The 18,012-nt window shown below is 39.8% G+C and overlaps 2 protein-coding genes across 2 annotated transcripts in view; one reads left to right on the top strand and one right to left on the bottom strand.

Annotated features, from left to right (window-relative positions):
- Positions 1 to 2,053: 2,053 nt before the first annotated feature.
- Positions 2,054 to 8,078, bottom strand: nthl1 (nth-like DNA glycosylase 1). The gene is made up of 6 exons (XM_037690507.1): positions 7,859 to 8,078; positions 6,863 to 7,131; positions 6,608 to 6,778; positions 6,356 to 6,515; positions 5,234 to 5,339; positions 2,054 to 2,327 (listed from the first exon to the last, which is right to left on the bottom strand). Exons 1-6 carry the CDS (start codon positions 8,076 to 8,078, stop codon positions 2,054 to 2,056), a joined length of 1,200 nt encoding a protein of 399 aa, XP_037546435.1.
- Positions 8,079 to 10,301: 2,223 nt separating this feature from the next.
- The window catches only part of tsc2 (TSC complex subunit 2), a 33,572-nt gene continuing 25,861 nt past the window's right edge, over positions 10,302 to 18,012 (top strand). Inside the window, exons 1-14 of the mRNA XM_037689670.1 lie at positions 10,302 to 10,458; positions 11,173 to 11,328; positions 12,934 to 13,020; positions 13,119 to 13,229; positions 13,310 to 13,457; positions 15,091 to 15,208; positions 15,414 to 15,462; positions 15,805 to 15,930; positions 16,033 to 16,106; positions 16,178 to 16,304; positions 17,059 to 17,202; positions 17,283 to 17,420; positions 17,508 to 17,611; positions 17,723 to 17,804. Coding sequence (XP_037545598.1) covers positions 11,194 to 11,328; positions 12,934 to 13,020; positions 13,119 to 13,229; positions 13,310 to 13,457; positions 15,091 to 15,208; positions 15,414 to 15,462; positions 15,805 to 15,930; positions 16,033 to 16,106; positions 16,178 to 16,304; positions 17,059 to 17,202; positions 17,283 to 17,420; positions 17,508 to 17,611; positions 17,723 to 17,804 — 1,443 coding nt within the window. The 5' untranslated portion in view covers positions 10,302 to 10,458; positions 11,173 to 11,193. The remainder of the gene's footprint in view (positions 10,459 to 11,172; positions 11,329 to 12,933; positions 13,021 to 13,118; positions 13,230 to 13,309; positions 13,458 to 15,090; positions 15,209 to 15,413; positions 15,463 to 15,804; positions 15,931 to 16,032; positions 16,107 to 16,177; positions 16,305 to 17,058; positions 17,203 to 17,282; positions 17,421 to 17,507; positions 17,612 to 17,722; positions 17,805 to 18,012) is intronic.

The raw sequence follows: 18,012 nt of genomic DNA, 5'->3' as shown, positions 1-18,012 counted from the left end.
ACCGTTCAATACATATATAGCGGTGATAGATATATATATATATATATATATATAGTTATTCTGTTGTTGTCCTGTCAGCAATTTCTTTTATCTCTTGTAATTCTTAGTTTTGGGTTGCCTTTTCTTCAAGGGTTTGACTCGGCCCTACTTGGGTCAACCTTGCACAGGTTTGAAGTCTTTCCACTGAGTGATCCCATCTACTTTCAGCTCGCCTCTTAGAACCTACCGGGCCGAAGTTCAAGCAAGCCGAGCCATAGTGAAGATTTGCGTGCCATTGATTGGTGCGAGAGCAAAGTCAATCATGAGTGTGTCATTCACAAGAATCAAACACACCCTTTTTAAAACATGGCAACTTCAGCATTTGTTTTATTCATTTAAAATGTATAATATAGCTTTAAAATACCAACATCTAAACCAACAGTGGTACTACAGGGAGGTGTAGACATTCCCATGCTTGTTGGCTAATAGAATTTGGAGGGAGCTAGACCACATGGACCTGAAATACAGGCTCTGACCGGTGGAGGGGTGATAGCCTCCACTCGACCACAGCATTTATGAAAAGTATTGTAAACAACTGCAAACGTTTTGTGACTTTAAATTATTTACCCATTGGTGGTAAGTTTCAGCACCAAGACAGCCTGCTTAGAATGGGGCGGCATCAGTTATATGGAAAACTACAGAGACCATGTAGAGCTGAGACGGGTCAAATTCGAGCGAACAGATAGTGCTCAGACTGGACAATCACCAGTTTATGTTCGAGGACATCCTTGGATCCAACATCAACACAGCTTGATAATGTAATTTGTATGCAGAATATCTATAAAACTACAACGATGACCTATTTCTAATCCACTTTTTTGAAGGTTCTGTATAATTTTGCACATAGACATACCAGTACTTGGGTTTCTTTACCAGATTTACAAAACTCAATATTATTAATATATATAATTTAAACATAAGCAGCAGTAATGAGATTAGTTTATATTAATTTTGTCTTCATTTTTTTCCACTATGTATTTTGGTTGTGTGTTCTGTGCTGCAGCACTGTCCACACCCCTACTTCCCATGGTCTCGCTGGTAAAAAAAAAAAAAAAGAAAAAGCCCAACAAATAAAATAAAAAAAAGCAGTAATACAAACATTGCAAATCTAAAAAAAGTATAAAAAAATAATGTTTAAACTATTGATACTACAGAAATAAAACAACAAAACCAAAAAGCAAGAATAATGTCCTTATAGGTTTGTGTTATTTAATCATTCTTGCCATTTCTGAAAACTTTACCTAAATGTAAGTCAGTTTATGATCAAAAGATCTTTATTAGATATTAGTCTATTCAGTCTATTATATTTAAAACCTGCCCTAAAGAAATACACGGTTTAAAATGTTTTTGCATGCAGAAGACTCAAAAAAGGCTTTTTTAATTGATGTTCTCATTTTTCCTTAGGAAACAAAAACTTTAGGCAAAATTAAACTTTATTAATGACACTTACACCAAGTTTCTGTAAAACATTTTATTTAACGGAAAACATAAAAATACTGAATTTATAAAACAAAGTTGGTAATATCCATCATCTTTTACCCGCTTCCTTTTCGGGTCATGTTGATCGCTGTGTGAGAGGCGGGACACCCTGGACAGATCGCAAGTCCATCGCAGGGACACATAGAGACAAACGAGACAACCATTCACTCTCTCACTCACACAGACCAATCAGCGTAACATGCATGTTTTTGGTCTGTGGGAGGAAACCGGAGTACCCGGAGAAAACCCATGCATGCACGAGGAGAACATGCAAACTCCACCTGGCCAGGATTCAATACAGCGATCTTCTCGTTGAGAGCCGGCAGCTCTACCAACTGCACCACCGTACCGCGTAAAGTTGGTAATAAAGTGTCAAACGAACTCTCATATCAAAACAAACCAGACATACAGATGTAACCAAACACACATACGTGTTACAAATTTCCATATAAACAGCTACTGCGTGTTTTTAGTGTGTGAAACCAGTATGTGTGAGGTCCACATTTGCTCAACTTGTGATGGTAAGAATCAACAGTTAAGTCTGATTTTTGTTTGTTTGCCTTCTTCGTCTGGTGGCGGAAACTATTTTCTTGTTTAGTGTCTCAACAGCTCCGTCCTGTCCAGGTTCAGTTTTGATTCTTGGACCTGGAGAGTGCGGTGATCCAGTTTTGGGCTTCTTTGCAGGAGAACTCTTGTGAGCGGACGGACAGCTGTACTGGTTCAGACACACGGAGCAGAGGGGGCTGACAGGAAGACAAACCTGCTGTCCGAAACCCACAAGTAGCCAGTTGATCTCGCTCCACAGCTCCCTGCAACAAATGGACAATTAAGAGATCTGCTGGTGAAGATTATAAAGCTGAGCTAAGATACTAGGGGTGCAGTTTTCTGGCCGATCACCGATCTCTAAAAACCTGCCGACTCCGATTTTGGCCGATACCGATTTTGTTTTATAAGCGACACTGACAGGTGTTATATGGTCACAATGCACCTTCAATTTTTCAATCTTATTTTGTTGAAAAACATACCCTTGAACAATATCCTAGAAACAATACAAACTTGTTTTAACTGGCCATGAGGTAGTGCTCTGAAATAAAAATGAAGTTCAGACAATTGTTAAAACTACAAAAAAAAATCGGTAAAATCAGTTTCTCATGGAAGTATCAGCCGATCTACCATAATTAAGGAAATCGGGGCGATTTAACGACGCACCCCTACTAGATACATAGGCAGACTGCACTATCACTCCTCACAATAGGGGTTCGTTGGAACTCACAGAGAGGAGCCACTCTGGTCACACCTATCAGGAATTTCATCCATGTCACCAGTTTACTCTGTATCTGAAGACGTTTTGCTGGAAATGTCAGGAGGGTGTGGAGTTCCAGACTTTTAAATTGCATGAGGCTCTGAATGGACAGAAACTAACCTGACAGGACTGTTCATTTACACGACAACAGGCCTTGTTCTGTCAGGGGAACCCCCACAGAGATGAGAAATGCCATAGCGGGTGTGAAATCGCACGTGCACACTGCAGGCGGCTGCAGTCCAAAGTTTTTCTGCACTAACAACAGTTATAATAAAACACAGAGAGCAGAGGTTTTGTTTGTGCTGCTCACCTTTTTCAGCATATAGGAGTAAAAGCTGCAAAAGGACCGAAGGGACGTTCCAGAATTCACCAGTTTGGACACTGATCATGGAGACACTACATGTGCGATGCATACAGCTGAGCATGGCTAATCAGAGTTGTCAGATAAACAGGAAAACTTTTTTTTAAACCCTTTTCTTTTCTAACCCTTACTGTTTAGCTTGTATATTAATGATCTTTCTGAACAGTGTGCTGATGTGAATTTGCAGATGTTTGCTGATGATACTGTTGGATATTTTTATCTAGACTGGTCGTATGGTTTTGATCTGCTCAGAGATGGGATTATAATGAAATTATGACCCGGTTTTGACTGGGATAAACTGGGCCAGCAGCTCTCAGAGTCTCCCTGGGATTCAATATCCGTCAAGGAATACAGTTTAATCTGCTTGCCACATCACGTAGAAAGGCTTTTTAAGCACCGTCTTATATTTCCTAATACATCAAAACCACATAAGATCCACTGAGATCACATTTAGTCACGCCCCCTCATACACTGACAGGTTGAGCTCCCCTTCTTCGAAGGAGGAGTCTAGGACCCTATAAATGAGTAATGACACGGGACATCGGGGCTCTTCCGGTGTTATGATCGCGTCATAGAACGGAGAGGCCAGCGCTGTAAACTGTAACCTTTTCCTGCCTTGATTTTAATATGACTGATAAAACTTAATTGACGTTTTCTTGATTTATTGATATTGTGAGTTGCCACTTATTAGGGAGATTTGAGCCGGGGGGAAAGACGTGGGCTGGAGGTGGTTTCCAGGTCCGGTGACCCGCAGCCAGCTCCCGTTTTTAACAATACTGCAATCTATGTACATGCTAAAACAACTGACTTAGTATCTGCTAAACTAACAACTGCAAAGGATCACCTGTTGGCTAGATCAGTCATGTATGACTCTAAATGTAAAGACCAAATGTATGTTTTTCTAAAACCATGGTACAATCTCCTAGTACTGATATTTCCATCAAAGAGGAAAAAACTGACATAGTCACTGACTTGAAATATCTTGGGGTGACCCTTGATCCAAATTTGAATTTTAAGAAGCATGGAATATGACTAAAGTCATTAAATTCAATCTTAAAAATATTCAATATATCAGACATTGTCTCTCACTTGATGCAGTTAAAACATTCTTGCATGCCATGATTTTATCCCTTATGTCGTACTGTATCACCTGTTGGGGTCAGGCTGGTGATAGTGCAAGACCTCTTGAGTCTTTATATATGCAGACTCTAAAAGCTTTAGAGTCTAATTAGTAATTATTGTCAAATTTAAGAAGAAATGTTGGTTAATTTGTTTAGAGTGTAGTACCTTTTTTTTGACCAGCAGATGGCGGTATAAGACTGTTTGAACGGAAGGATGGATAGTGAGGGAGCGAGCAGCGTGTCTCTTTAAAAAAAATGGGAGGGAGGCCCCTTGACGTGACATGGGCTGTCTCTCTTCAGTTCTCAAAATGGCGGACGCTCATTGTGGTGTGAGCTCTTTAGCATAGCATTTGTCACACAAAGCTTTTAATAAAAAAATCAGTAAACAAGTTCTCAGCTTCTTTTTGCAGAGAAAAACATCTTTTTTCACGAAGACATGGGTTTCAACTGTGAATGTTGTAGCTTCGACAAGACAGGTTTTTTTCCAGAGGTCAGTCTGTTAGCTTAGCTCAAATGCGCAACAGAAAGAAAATACCCAAAATGACCTGCTGGTAAATGTTTCTAATTCATCATATTTAGTAGATTCACCAGTTTTGTTGATTACATTTGTACCTTGACATCAAATACTGTAGTTTGAATTTGTTTATATCAATCATCTGATAAAATTGTAACATGTTTTGTTTTTGGCATGTGAAAGAAAAAAGGGTACAAAACAATGCGACACTGACGGCAACTTTCGGAAAAAGCTGCAACAAAATCAAACGTTTCAGGTGAAACAACCTGGAAGAAGTCAGCAAAATCCAGCAGGGACTGAGTGACCCAGTCTGCAGCCAGTGATGTTTGAGTTTTAGCTAAATCAGATCTTTTGTCAATTTCTTTGTTATTTTTAATCAAGTGATATGGACACGATTCTATCGTTCAGACTCCTACCTGGGCAACCAGTCCTCCAGGGCCTTACGCGTGTCTTCTGGATTCTTGGTTGGTTTCTTGAGCCAGCCCAGCCTGTTAGAGATCCGATGCACGTGGGTGTCCACACCTAAACAGAAATCAACACATGCAGCCTCATACCACAGCCCTGCAAGAGGATTTAATTTAAATATATGATGTATTTTAGAATTTAGTTTAAGGTGCTGCAAAAAATATAATCTACTGTGTATACAGCACATTCAATTCAATACAATTCAATTCAAAAATACTTTATTAATCCCAAAGGGAAATAAGTGTTGTCATAGCTCATCATCCTGGTTTCATTCAAGAGTTGTTATAGATGCTGATAGTTGTGGGTAGGAAGGATCTCCTGCAGCGAATTTGAAGAATCTGGCCACAGATACAATCCTTCCACCTGGATCCAGCTTGCTGTCAGATCCGGCGGGCCTCTCGATCCTCCTGGGCAGCAGAACTGCCCGAATGCTGAGCAGAATTCCTCCCCGAGTGATGGTCACTGCTCCCATGAGTCTGCCGAGATCCTTGTCACCACGGACAGACAACTGAAGGTGCCGGGGGATGATCCCGGTCCTCCCGTTGTCACAAACTGAGATTCCCACCAGCTCCAGGATCTCGGCGGTCAGGTACTTGAGCATCGCTGACATGTTGACGGGAATTCGTCCATGGTGCCTCCTTTTCAACTCTTTTGGGATTTGGGGATCTAGTTAAGGTATGTGAACTTTTGATATGTTAATCAGCTGCTCCGGGTTGTTATAAAACACATTGTTGCCATGGTTACGCATCATAACAAACGGCCAAAAAAAAATCCTTCCAGCTGCACAGCATCCGATACCAGAGGAAGTAATCATCCAAAAAACGCGATTTACATCCAGAAAAAAGAGGAATTAAAGTTTTCAAAAGCAACAACTCAGAATGAAAGTAACAGCGCTGCTCCAACATGCAGCCACCCTGAGCGGAGCAATTCTAGAACTGTAGTAGCACACATACTTTGGTATTTGAATCTTGCTCAGTCTTGGATTGGACTTGTTTTCTTCTATTTTGTACTGCGTCCTGAGTTGTTGTGAACTGGTGCAATATAAATGAAACTAATTCAAATTAAGTTCCTACCGATTCCAGATACTTGGTTCCAGGCAATGTCCATTGCCAAGTGAGCCATTTTAGGCCCAACTCCGGCCAGGCGGACCAGCCCCTCCACAGTATTTGGGATATCTCCTCCAAACTCTTCCTGCAGCATGGCTGATGTTTGCTTCAGGTATCTCACCTTACTCTAGAGAGGAGGCGCAACAGCGAAGGTTAACTAGATGGTTTTTTAAAGTAAATAGTAAAAATGAGGAAAGTCAGAAAACCCATTGGTGTTACCCTCCAGAAACCAACAGGATAAATGAGTTCTCCCAGCTTTTTATCATCAGTGTTGAGGACATTCTCCACAGTGCAGCCATGTGCTCGGAGCTTCTGCATAGCGGCTGCTGTCACTTGATCTTTTGTTTGACTGGACAGCATGAGGGACACCAACACTTGGAAACGTCTTACCTGTGGAGACATCAGAAGGATTAAATGGACACATGAACCACACTGAATTTATATAAAAATTTAAAAAATACAAACCCCACCCACATGTGCGGGGGCTTCTGCATCGTAGCATTTCTCTGCACCCAAGTTGTCCACAGGAGCACTGCGACCGCTCCTCATGTTACGAATAAAATCTAACTGCTTCTTCCAGTCTGGAGGTTCCCATTCCTCCCTCTTTACCCCAGAAGCAACATCCTCTTTCTCATACTCCAGCTGAACCTGTCTCCTCCTACGTCTGGATGGGTACTGCGAGGAAGCTTCCGGTTCTGCTTTTGGCTGCACAGTGGACGGCTGAAGCAGTTTATGACAATCAGCTAAAACAAGGAAACACGACAGAATGGTAAATTTGCAATAAAAACATATAAACAATAATGTGAATGCTGATGACACATTCACATTATTGACACATAATCTAAAGCCTGAATGAAAAAAAAGTTACAGAAATATTTTTAGTTTCTGTAATTACCTCCATGTCCTCTCAACTGCATCCATATATCTCCTCTTTGTCTTTTTCCTGGCAGCTGCATTTCTAACATCCTTCTACCAATATACCCACTGTCCCTCCTCTGGACATGTCCAAACCATCTCAGTCTGGTCTCTCTAACTTTATCTCCCAGTTGGTGAACCTGTGCTGTACCTCTGATGATCTCATTCCTTGTCACTCCTAAGGAGAACCTCCACATCTTCATTTCTGCCACTTCCAGTTCTTTCTCCTGTCTTTTTGTCCCATGTCTCTGTCTCCAGACCATACAACATAGCTGGTCTGGTTGTAAACTTTTCCTTTGACCTCTGTTGCCACCCTTTTGTCGCAAATCACTCCTGAAACTTTTCTCTATTCATTCCATCCCGTCTGGACTCTCTTCTTCACCACTTCACCACACTCTTACTACGTCTTACTACGGCTGACTTTCATTCCTCTTCTTTCAAGTGCATACCTCCACCTCTCCAAGTATGTGCAATGCTTAGTAGAGGAGTTAAATTATTAAATCATGTCAATAATATCAGTGTCTGCAGTGAACTTGCAGCATAACGTGAACATACCGCTTAATGAAGGGGCAGTGAAGGGTTCCTTTTGTTCTGACACCTTCACCTCCTCCACCTCCACCTTCACTGCCACCGAGGGAGCCGCGTTCACGTCCATCTGTCTGCCAGTTAGTTTGGATCTAAGAGAGGCGGCAGGTGTGCTGCCTGAACGTTGACCGCTGCCACTCCGGGTGGTAACGGACCTGCTTTGAGTGAAGTACGGAGAACTCATCGTCATCAAACTCCGAACCGCAGAACGGAGCGTCGCGTGCGCCACAGCGAACGTTACGAAGCACAATAACAAGGAGCTGAACTCAGGAGGGGAGCGCAAACTTCTGCAAGACATGAGCAAAAACATAAACATGCAAAAAGTGTAATTAGTTCAGCGTTTAAAACATTTGACTAACGCCAATGAAATAACTATGAGATTATAGACAACAAAAAATTCAATTCTGGATATTGAATGAAACTGAACTAAAAAACTGCAAGAAATCAAAAAACTTGTATATTTATGTAACAGTTGTTTGACTTTAAAAGTTACTTTTTAAATCAGTGGGAATATAAGTTTACAGTTTAAATGTTTTTGTATTATTATTGACAAGCCACAGATCTGAAAGTTTATGTACATATAAAAATACAATACTTTTACTCTGTTTCAGTTTTCTATAGTTTAATTGCACATTAAATGCATTTGTTTAAAAATCTTTACCTTTTTCTTAGTTAGACCTATAAACATATCGATATCTCTGCAAAAATACATTTAAAGTTAATTTAATTACATACATGTGAATATTGTGTATTATTTGAAAAATTATATACTCAAAGTTTCCTTCTTTGTCACAGCTTTTCCATGCATTACACCCATTAAACCACCTGTGTTTTATCTTTATTTTAACCAAAATACTGGTCTCTACTGTTGTTTTATTTTTTTATTTTAAGTATATTGCTGTTATTTCCTTTATGTTTTATGTTTAACACTTTGACCAACAGCAGTTCTCTTTAAATGTACTTTATGAATAAAATTGACTTATGTATTTAAGACACTAAGTTTCACCTTTCTGATGTAGTTCTATATTATATTTTTATTTCTTCTCATTTTAGATGTAGTAGAAAAAAATATATTACTGGTTGGTCCGTGCATGCGTGGCTTTTCGCCAAGTACTCCGGTTTCCTCCCATGGACCAAAAACATGCATGTTAACTCTAAATTGTCCCTAGGTGTGAGTGAGAGTTAATGGTTGTTTGTGTCGCTGTGATGAACTGGAGACCTGTCCAAGGTGCAGTGACTCGCACCAGTGACCCCTGTGACCTGGAAAGGAAGAATCAGGTAAAGGATGGATGGATTGTGGCCGCCAAAGAGACATTTTAATAAATGAAAACAATAAAGGTTGATGCTAAATGCTAAATAAAACATTTCACACACGTGCAAAAATTAGTTTTTGGTAAAAAGCGCAAACAGATAAAAACTGAAACGAAATTTTCTTTGCGGTTTTCTAAAATGTTCAGTTTTGTAGAATACCTTGTGATATGGGCTATATTTTTAAATTTGAATGTGCAGGTTAAATGAGTCACAATGATAATTTTTTCTGTATTCTTATTATTATTATTATAAAATTCTCCTCAAAAGTTTAAAAAAATGACACAAAGATTGTTGAAATTGTCAATTTATCACCTGGTCTGGCAACAAGTTGGTTTTGTTTGATTGTTAGTTTGAAAGATTTTTATTTACATGTCATCAGAACTCCAGCCATATATTTAAAAAGGGGAATACATGTTCCCAAGCTTCATAGAGCGCCAAACATTATATGAAGGGATTTCCCGGCACTACAACGGCTAACAAAGAAAAAAAGGTAAATTTCGACGTACATTTTAAGGGCTGTAAGACATTTGATTATTTCTGAAGTCATATAAATAAGAACATTTGTATTTACAGATAAAATAGGGTGATTATATGCTGTTTTAGTGGGATCGCCAGATGGTGTTTTTGTTTATGGACTCATTTAAACGAAAATCTCAATCACTGTTAATTGTACAGTATTTTCACTAATTTGGCACTACTGTAACCCGTGCCTGTTCTGTCTGATTTAACCAGCAGGGGTCACGTTTGTTGTTGTGTTGTTCCACTTCAGCCATAGCCTAAAAAGCCTCTCCAAGCAACTTCTAATACGATAAAAAAAACAACTTAAATAGCGTTAGCATGCTAATGTAGCTGCTAGCCTAACTGCTGATGCCAGTAGGCAAGAAGTTCATATTAAAAAAAAAAAAACTTTTCGACGTTAAAAAAACTCCTTAGAAATTATAACATTTTGCTTACTCGTCTGGAGGTCTGGTTAGCTTCTTTCAAACTAGCCGAAACATATTTGAGCATTTTTCCTGTTTGTTGAGAACACCATTTCCCATGAACGACTGCGGCAAGCGTTTTTTTTTTTTTTTTTTAAACAGGAAGTGTCGCTATCGCAGCGTCAGCGTGCCATCCGGTTGGGGAGTGGAGCTCCGAAAACAAGCTTCTCGGCAACAAATGCGAAGTTGAATCAATGCAAAGACGCACGCGACTTCAGTGGATGCAAAAAGAACGAAGCCGTGAATACATGAAACCGGAAGCGACCCAACTCCGATAAGGTGAGAAGAAGAATGGAAAGGATGTGGTTTAAATACCCCCAAACCTTCGGAGCAACGTCGCTAGCCTACGTGCGAGGCAATGCAACCGTAGATAAGGCTTTTAGCAACACCACTGTGCGTTTCTTTGAATAATGGTTTGCTTTTGGTGCCTCTAGTTATGAATTGTTCTGGTCGGTGGGCACCTTTCGCATACGTTCTGGTTGTTGTTGGACTGAAACAGGACAGTCGTTGTCTAAACTGCTCGTGTCCCCTCCCATCTGTCTCTGGCAAGTCCACATGACAGCAGATTCTTGAAACCAGCCCCCTGGGTTTACACATTAACAGGCTGCTGCCAAGCTTCACTCCAGTTACATTTAATGTTTACCTAAACTGCATTAAGTGTTTTGAATTTCTCCAACTGTTTTAAATAACCCCCCCGTGTTGCAATCTTTCTGACTTTAATAACCTACTCTGCTCTTGTGTCAGCATGGATCCAATTCATATATTGATTGCATCATAATTGTACAATTCTATAACAAAAGACAGGTTTTTTTTTTCCACATAATTATGTTTACTTTTTTTTTTTTCACAATTAGTAGATTTTTACCCTTCTAATCATTCAAATACAGAGAAACTCCAAGATGTAGCTGGGTTTATTAATTTTCTTTCCAAGAAGGATGATAAATCTATGTGAAGCACCAAATGTGATTTGATAAACATGTTTTTATTTTCTAGGCAGCCATTCGTCCTGTGGCCATGAATAAACAACAAAATAAGGCATCTCTGAAGGACAAGGTGAAGGGGATCTTTGGAATCGCTTCTCCCCAGACACCGATCAGACCGTGCGACCCCAAGCTGCCAGAGTTCATTATAACTACTGAAATTATTAAGGTGAAAATCCGCTCATTTCCTGTCCCTTTTCTTACACATTCCCACTTTGTTGATGCATTTCTGCACAAGAATTGCTACATTGTATGATGACAAAAGCAGCTGCTCATAAATAAAATTGTTATGAAGTCCTTTGTAAATATAGCAGCTGTTTTGTCTCTTGAAAGTCAAATTCATACGTATAAATATGGTATAGACTGTATTTATAAAGCGCCTTTCTATCTAATCAAGATACTCAATGTGGTTTACAACTCAATCTGTGCCCATTCATACAGCACTCTACTATATTTCTACAAAGCTAATCTGAACAAATCATTATTTAGAGACTAATCAGTGCTTTAGATCACACACATCAGAGGCAGTGAGGGGTTTCATTATCTTGCCCAGGGACATTTCAACATGTGACTGACTGCATAGTGGTGGAATTGAACCCCCAACTCTCCCATTGGAGGACGTCTGCTCTAACCATTCAGCCACAGCTGCCTCAATATGAGTTCTTTGTGGCTGTTTCAGAAAGGCAGCCTCACTAATGATTTAAGTAATAATAATAATATTGGCTGTGCTTCATATTTCAAGACAGAAAATATTTTATATAAAACATGTTTTTAGCTTGTTGGTCTTTTTTTTTATGGTGACCACAGCAAAGACAGACAGGAGTGAGATGGTGTCACAAAATCAAAACTACATTATGTATAATTTCCTGAAACATTTTCCTTCCATTGGTTTTGAAACGTGTAGTCTTGGATCAATGTTGAAATTTAATTCTTGTAATTATTGCTGATGTTGTTGGTAGGAATAAATACCAGAACAGATAGTTAAGAAAAAAAAGACACATGGGAGCGTTTTGGCAAAACTCCTTTGTTTTTTGTTATTGATCTTTGGGTAAACCAAGCATACAAAAATATGATGCTTGAAGATTTACGTAATAAATATATATTTTTAAGAGGAGTCTAAAGTTGGTATCTCATTGCACTGTGGCTGAAACAAGCTGGTGTCTGAAAATTGTGAGAAAATGGGTAATTTTGTTGCAGTCTCACTTAATTCTGAGTAGACAGCAAGCAGTTTTTAGTGACCATTTTTTGAAAATCATGGCTTAATGGTATTCAAAGCTGCATTCAAGCCCATTACGTCATTGTCCACCCACACTGTACCCACCTCGGCCTGCTTTGTACCCACCTCGACAACCTCCCCCATGTTTATAATTGAATCTCCAGCTCTCTTTAGACGGGTTGGAGACGCTTGCAACACTTCTGTGACTATTTTGACAGAAAATTTGTCCCACAAATGCTTTTGAACCCGTTCGAAACACAAGCAACAGTGCTGCGAGCCTCTGAGACTCGTAAAGAGATTCAGAACTCCTGCAGACATTTCTGGGACATTTTGGAGAGTCCTTTGCGAAAGCAGTCTATCATCTAGTTGCTGTAAGACGCATCTCATTTACTTAAGCTCACCGCTGCATTTGAATAAATTAATTTCGTTTCAAGACCGTCTGAAGTTGCAAATGTGTTTCTGTATGAGTTTGTCACAAAGTCAAGGTGTGTCGTGGCCGGATTGTAAACGTTCTCCTAATATATTGGGATTTAATTATTTACTCTTTATGGTTTGCAGGATCTCCACCCAGATAACGGCCTGAACAACCGGATGCGAGTCATCAGCCAAATTTGCGATCTTGCAAAAATGAAAAAATTTGAGGAGGTGATTGAATACTGTTTGTCCGTTTTTATATTCCTTATCATTTAGTAGCACGTCCAGTCTTCTGTATTCATTAAACTCGTTGGCTTCGTGTTGCTCAGAATGCCGTGGAGGCTGTGTGGAAAGCTGTGGAGGACATGCTAACTCCAGAGCAGCCGCCAGAAGCTAGACACGCTGTCCTGCAGCTCCTTAGGGCCATTATACAGGGACAGGTACTCCCAACATATGGTTCACAATAAGCAGCGCATGCGAACTGTTCAGATGTGTAATTTTAAGTGTTATTTATCTGAAGGGTGAGTGGCTCGGGCCTTTGAGGGCTTACTTTTTCAAGGTGATCGGAGACTACCAACCATGCAACGAGGACCTTTCAGAAAGACTGGAAGTGTTCAAGGCTTTAACTGAAAACGGGAAGGACATCACGTACCTGGAGGAGGACATAGGTAAAACATTCAAACCCCCCAAAATCTTTGCTTTAGAACTGAAGTGTAAAAATGACAGGTTTTAGAGGTGGGCTTGAGGAATCCTTAGATTCACCAAACTACAACAATGCAGTAAACTCGTCATAAAATATGACTTCAACACAAAAATGCTGCACGGCTGCACTTATGATTCTGCCTTACTGCAATTAATTTGTTTCAAACCATTATTATCAGTAATCATTTTAAAATAAACCTTGTGTTGACCTTTTTTTCTTTTATCATTTTGTCACAGCAGATGTTCTTTAGAGCTTTAGTAAAATGCACTTGTTAATTTTCTTAATTTACTGCCCTCAAGTTAGATCAACCTAAATTTAGTTACCACACCACTTTATTTAAAGCACTTAAAACAGCTGTAAGGCCAACCAAAGTGCTGTACAACAAAAACAAACAAGCAAAGAACACGGGATAAAATACATAGATCCAAATAGGTAAAGATAAGAACTAAATGATTAACATTATAGAATACAGACATGTTAAAATCAACTCACTCGGTGTCAAAAGCCAGGGAGTAAAAGTGAGTTTTTAAACAAGACTTAAAAACAGTGAGAGAGCGAGCCTGCCTGACATGCAGTGGTAACTCATTCCACAGTTTTGGACCTGCAACAGAGAAGGTGTCACCTCTGAGCTTAAAACAAGTGCCTGGAACCAATAAAAGCATCTGGTCTGCTGACCTCAGCAAGCGCTGTGGGATATGGCTGCAGCAGATCGGCGAGATAGGAGGGGGCAGAACTGTTGAGAGATTTAAAAACGTGCAGAAGGATTTTAAAATTAATTTGAAAGTGAGCCAGTGAAGGGAGACCACAACTGGAATAATGTGCTCTCTTTTTGCCTGTACCAGTATAAAATCGGGCTGCAGCATTTTGGACCAGTTGTAAACGCGCTGGAGGTCTGACTGATTCTGATAAACTTGATCTGACACAGCTCGTATTTCATTTTCTCTCTCTAGTTACTTTGGTACTTGTTTCTAATTTAAGTTTAGTGTTCCTAGAAGCAGTGATCTGTGATTTGTGTTTTCCTAATCATGATGATGATTATCCGATCAGTCGTATCCGGCTTTCGGTCACTTTATGAATCTTCGAACTCCATGCCTCCCTGTCTTTCACCAATTTTTTCAATTCCGCAATTGGCATATTCATTGTTGTCGTTATTGTGTCGAGCCATCTCGTTCTTTGGCGGCCTTGTCTTCTTTTTCCACTGACTTTTCCAAGCATCATTGACGTTTCCAAAGAATTTGCACGCATCACGTGACCAAAATAAGAGAGCTGCTGTTTGGTAATTTTGCCCAGTAAGGACATTGATGGTTTGACCCGGTCCAAAACTGTCTTGTTCGTCATCATAGCAGTCCAAGGTATTCTTAGCATTCTTCTCCAGCACCACAGTTCGAAAGCTTCGACTTTTCTTTTCTCTTCTTTCCTAAGCGTCCAACTTTCGCAGCCATACATCATTATGGGGAAGACAATTGCGTTGACTAGTCTTACTTTAGTTACAAGGTTAACAAGGTTCCTAATCATACACCGGGTTAAAAAATAAACTGCTCTTTTTTTTAAGTTCAAGTGAAAAATATTTTCTATTGTTGTTGTTTTTTCTTTCTCAGCACGTTTTGTTCTCCTGTGGATGGACATTGGTCTTACCTCTGACTTCCTCCATGTTCTTGTGAATCTGGTAAAGTTCAACAGCTGCTACCTGGATCAAAACGTGTCCATCATGGTCCAGTAAGTTGGACAGCTACACGTGCACACACTCAGTTCCATGCCTCTCGTACCCACTGTCTGTACGTTCAGCAGATGTCAGTGTCTTATACTGATTGGACACGCCTGAAATGTGGATACAAACCACACTTCTGGGGATTACTTGTTTGTTTTTAGTGCAGATTGTCATTCTTTTGTCACATGTGTGAACCTGCTGTGTCCTCTGTAGGAAAATCTGTCTGCTGTGCAACAGAACAACATCGTCTACAGACATAGAGGTTGGTGTTTGTCATCATATACTTGCTTAAAAAACTCATTGAATTTCTGATATTTTAGTGTTATTAGAGTGCCGATTTTGTTTGTGCATCATTTCTAAGTGTTGACATAACTAATTTCCAGTTTTCTGCTGCTTTTGAAGCTTCCCTATTAGGTTCATGGTTATGCAACTAAGCCTGAAATGTTTTCTGTTCATAAATTCAAGAATAAATATATTTAAATACCTATACTGTATATAAATACATTAGTTTTCTTCATATTCAGCTTCATGCTGTGCAGCTAGAGTTGATGTATTTGATGCAGAGGTTATGATCTGCATGTTGTTGTGTTTGGTTGGTTGTTAGGTGGCTCTTCAGGTCTTGGATGCTGTTGTGTGCTACAACTGCCTTCCCTCAGAGTCCCTCACAATTTTTATTATAACACTCTGCCGTACGGTTAACGTAAAGGAGTTTTGTGAATCCTGCTGGAAGGTGAGAATGGAATTCTCCTTAAAAAAAAAAAAAAAAAAAGAACTACAAAGCTTCCTGTTCTGGTGTTTTCTCATGTATCATTATTGTGTTCTGTGTCATTAGTTGATGAGGAAGGTTTTGGGAACTCATCTCGGCCACAGTGCTATTTACACCATGTGCCGCATCATGGAGGAGAGGTAATTTACAAAAATTGCTTTGGAGGTGGAGTAGCTCTACAGCTTGTGTGATTAATCAAATTCTGCACCAGAATGTACATGGAGGATGCCCCACTGCTGAGAGGAGCGGTATTCTTCGTTGGAATGGCACTGTGGGGTGCACACAGACTCCCTGCCCTGAAAAACACACCAACGCTTGTTCTGCCGTCTTTCTATAAGGTAACACCCATCCATATATACAGTTTTACCTTGAGGCAATCACAATTACAGCCAATATTTACAAATTCTTTGACATTCAGAGGAATTATAGCGTTGTAAACATAAAATCCTCTTTGAAACTTTGACGACTATTTAGATCAAAATGATATCTTAAATTTCCATTTTAACAGACAAGGAAAATACAACATTTTGAACCTTAATGTAGCATAAAATTGTGTTTTAACTATAAAACAGCATAACTTTCTCTGCGAGTTGTTTTGAAAATCAAGTTCAAGTCAGTTTTATTGTCCTTCTCATCACGTGGTACATGAGATGGAACGAAATTATGTGCTCAGGGTCCCAGTTACACCCAACAATAGCAAAAATATAAAGTGTAAAAAGCAACGGTGTACAGTAGTCCCTCGCTACTTCGCGGTTCGTTTATCGCAGATTCGCTCTATCGCGGTTTTTCTAAAGATTAGACATGACACACATTTGGCATACGTTGACTCTGTTCAGTTTTCTAACACCTGCGTTCATTTTTAGTGGCATTTAGACCTTTCATGACAAGGAAAAAGATGATCTGTTTTTCACTAATTGTCCATGCTGCACAGTTTGTGGCATAAACTTGATGCTTTTATTTGTTCCTTGTAATAAAAATATTTTTATATAGTTCATTTGTTGTTATGGCCACGGCTTTAAATATGAGATTAAAAACGGAATACAAAGAAAAGAGTTCTCACTGAATCCACTAAGCAGTGACTTCTGTTTTTAGGCTATGTCGTGTGCCAACGAGGTAGTGTCCTATGAAATCGTCCTCTCCATCACCAGACTGATTAAGAAGTACGGCAAAGAGCTGCAGGTGGTCACATGGGACATCCTGCTGGGCATCATAGAGCAACTGCTGCAGCAGATCCAGGTACACGCATACATGCTCATTAAAAAATAAAGGACACAGCTCTTCACTGACCAAAGTGCTTATCTTTTGTGTTATTGCAGACGATAGGCAGCGCAGAGCTGAAGGCCATTGTCTATGAACTCTTGACTACGGTTGAAGAGCTGTACGAGCAGAACGGTTACCACGGCTCCACAGAGAAGTTCTTCAGTTTGGTGGAAAAATGTGCCGACAAGAGACCTGTTCGTGTTTTTGAGTAGCTGTCTGAGTTGTCCTGGTTTGTATAGACAGTGCAGCTTCTTTTCTCATTTTAATGTCGTGTGTGACAGGATGCATCCGTGCTGACCCTCATCTCATACCGAGCGCAGTCGATCCAGCCGGCCAAGGACGGCTGGATCCAGAGCCTTCACCGCCTCATGGAGAAATTCTTTAAGTAGGATATACTCTATTATAAACTGAATCTGTGGGTTTTTTTTTCATCTTTGATCCTTGATACTTCTGCTGTTTAATATTTTTCTTCTTGTTATCTCTGTGTGACTGAAAGGAACGAGACTCGCAGCGTGATACGGATCAAAGTGCTTCATATCCTGTCCTTCGTTCTCAGCACCAACCGACAGCTTTATGAGGTTTGTGACCTCATCACGCTCTTGCACACGCGCTTACATCTTCATCTTTTGTAACTCCAGTACGCTGAACGTATGAGCTCTAGTTCTTTAAAAAGCTCCTGTTCCATCTTCATCAAGTAGTTAAAAATGAGTTTCTGCGTTTTGATATGTGAGAAAGTCGGAGCTCTGCTGAAAGGCTGTTTTAACGTAATTACATTGAATTTGATTT

The sequence above is a fragment of the Nematolebias whitei genome, chromosome 16 (genome assembly GCF_014905685.2).
Source record: "Nematolebias whitei isolate Nwh7 chromosome 16, NemWhi1, whole genome shotgun sequence".
NCBI lineage: Eukaryota > Metazoa > Chordata > Actinopteri > Cyprinodontiformes > Rivulidae > Nematolebias > Nematolebias whitei.
This window is presented reverse-complemented; position numbering and strand designations above follow the sequence as displayed.

Coding starts and splice junctions, on each gene's coding strand:
- nthl1 (XM_037690507.1), bottom strand. CDS start 8,078: ATGACGATGAGTTCTCCGTACTTCACTCAAAGCAGGTCCGTTACCACC. Junction 7,132..7,858: donor CACTGCCCCTTCATTAAGCG/GTATGTTCACGT, acceptor TCCTTGTTTTAG/CTGATTGTCATAAACTGCTT. Junction 6,516..6,607: donor ATCCTGTTGGTTTCTGGAGG/GTAACACCAATG, acceptor CCTCCTCTCTAG/AGTAAGGTGAGATACCTGAA.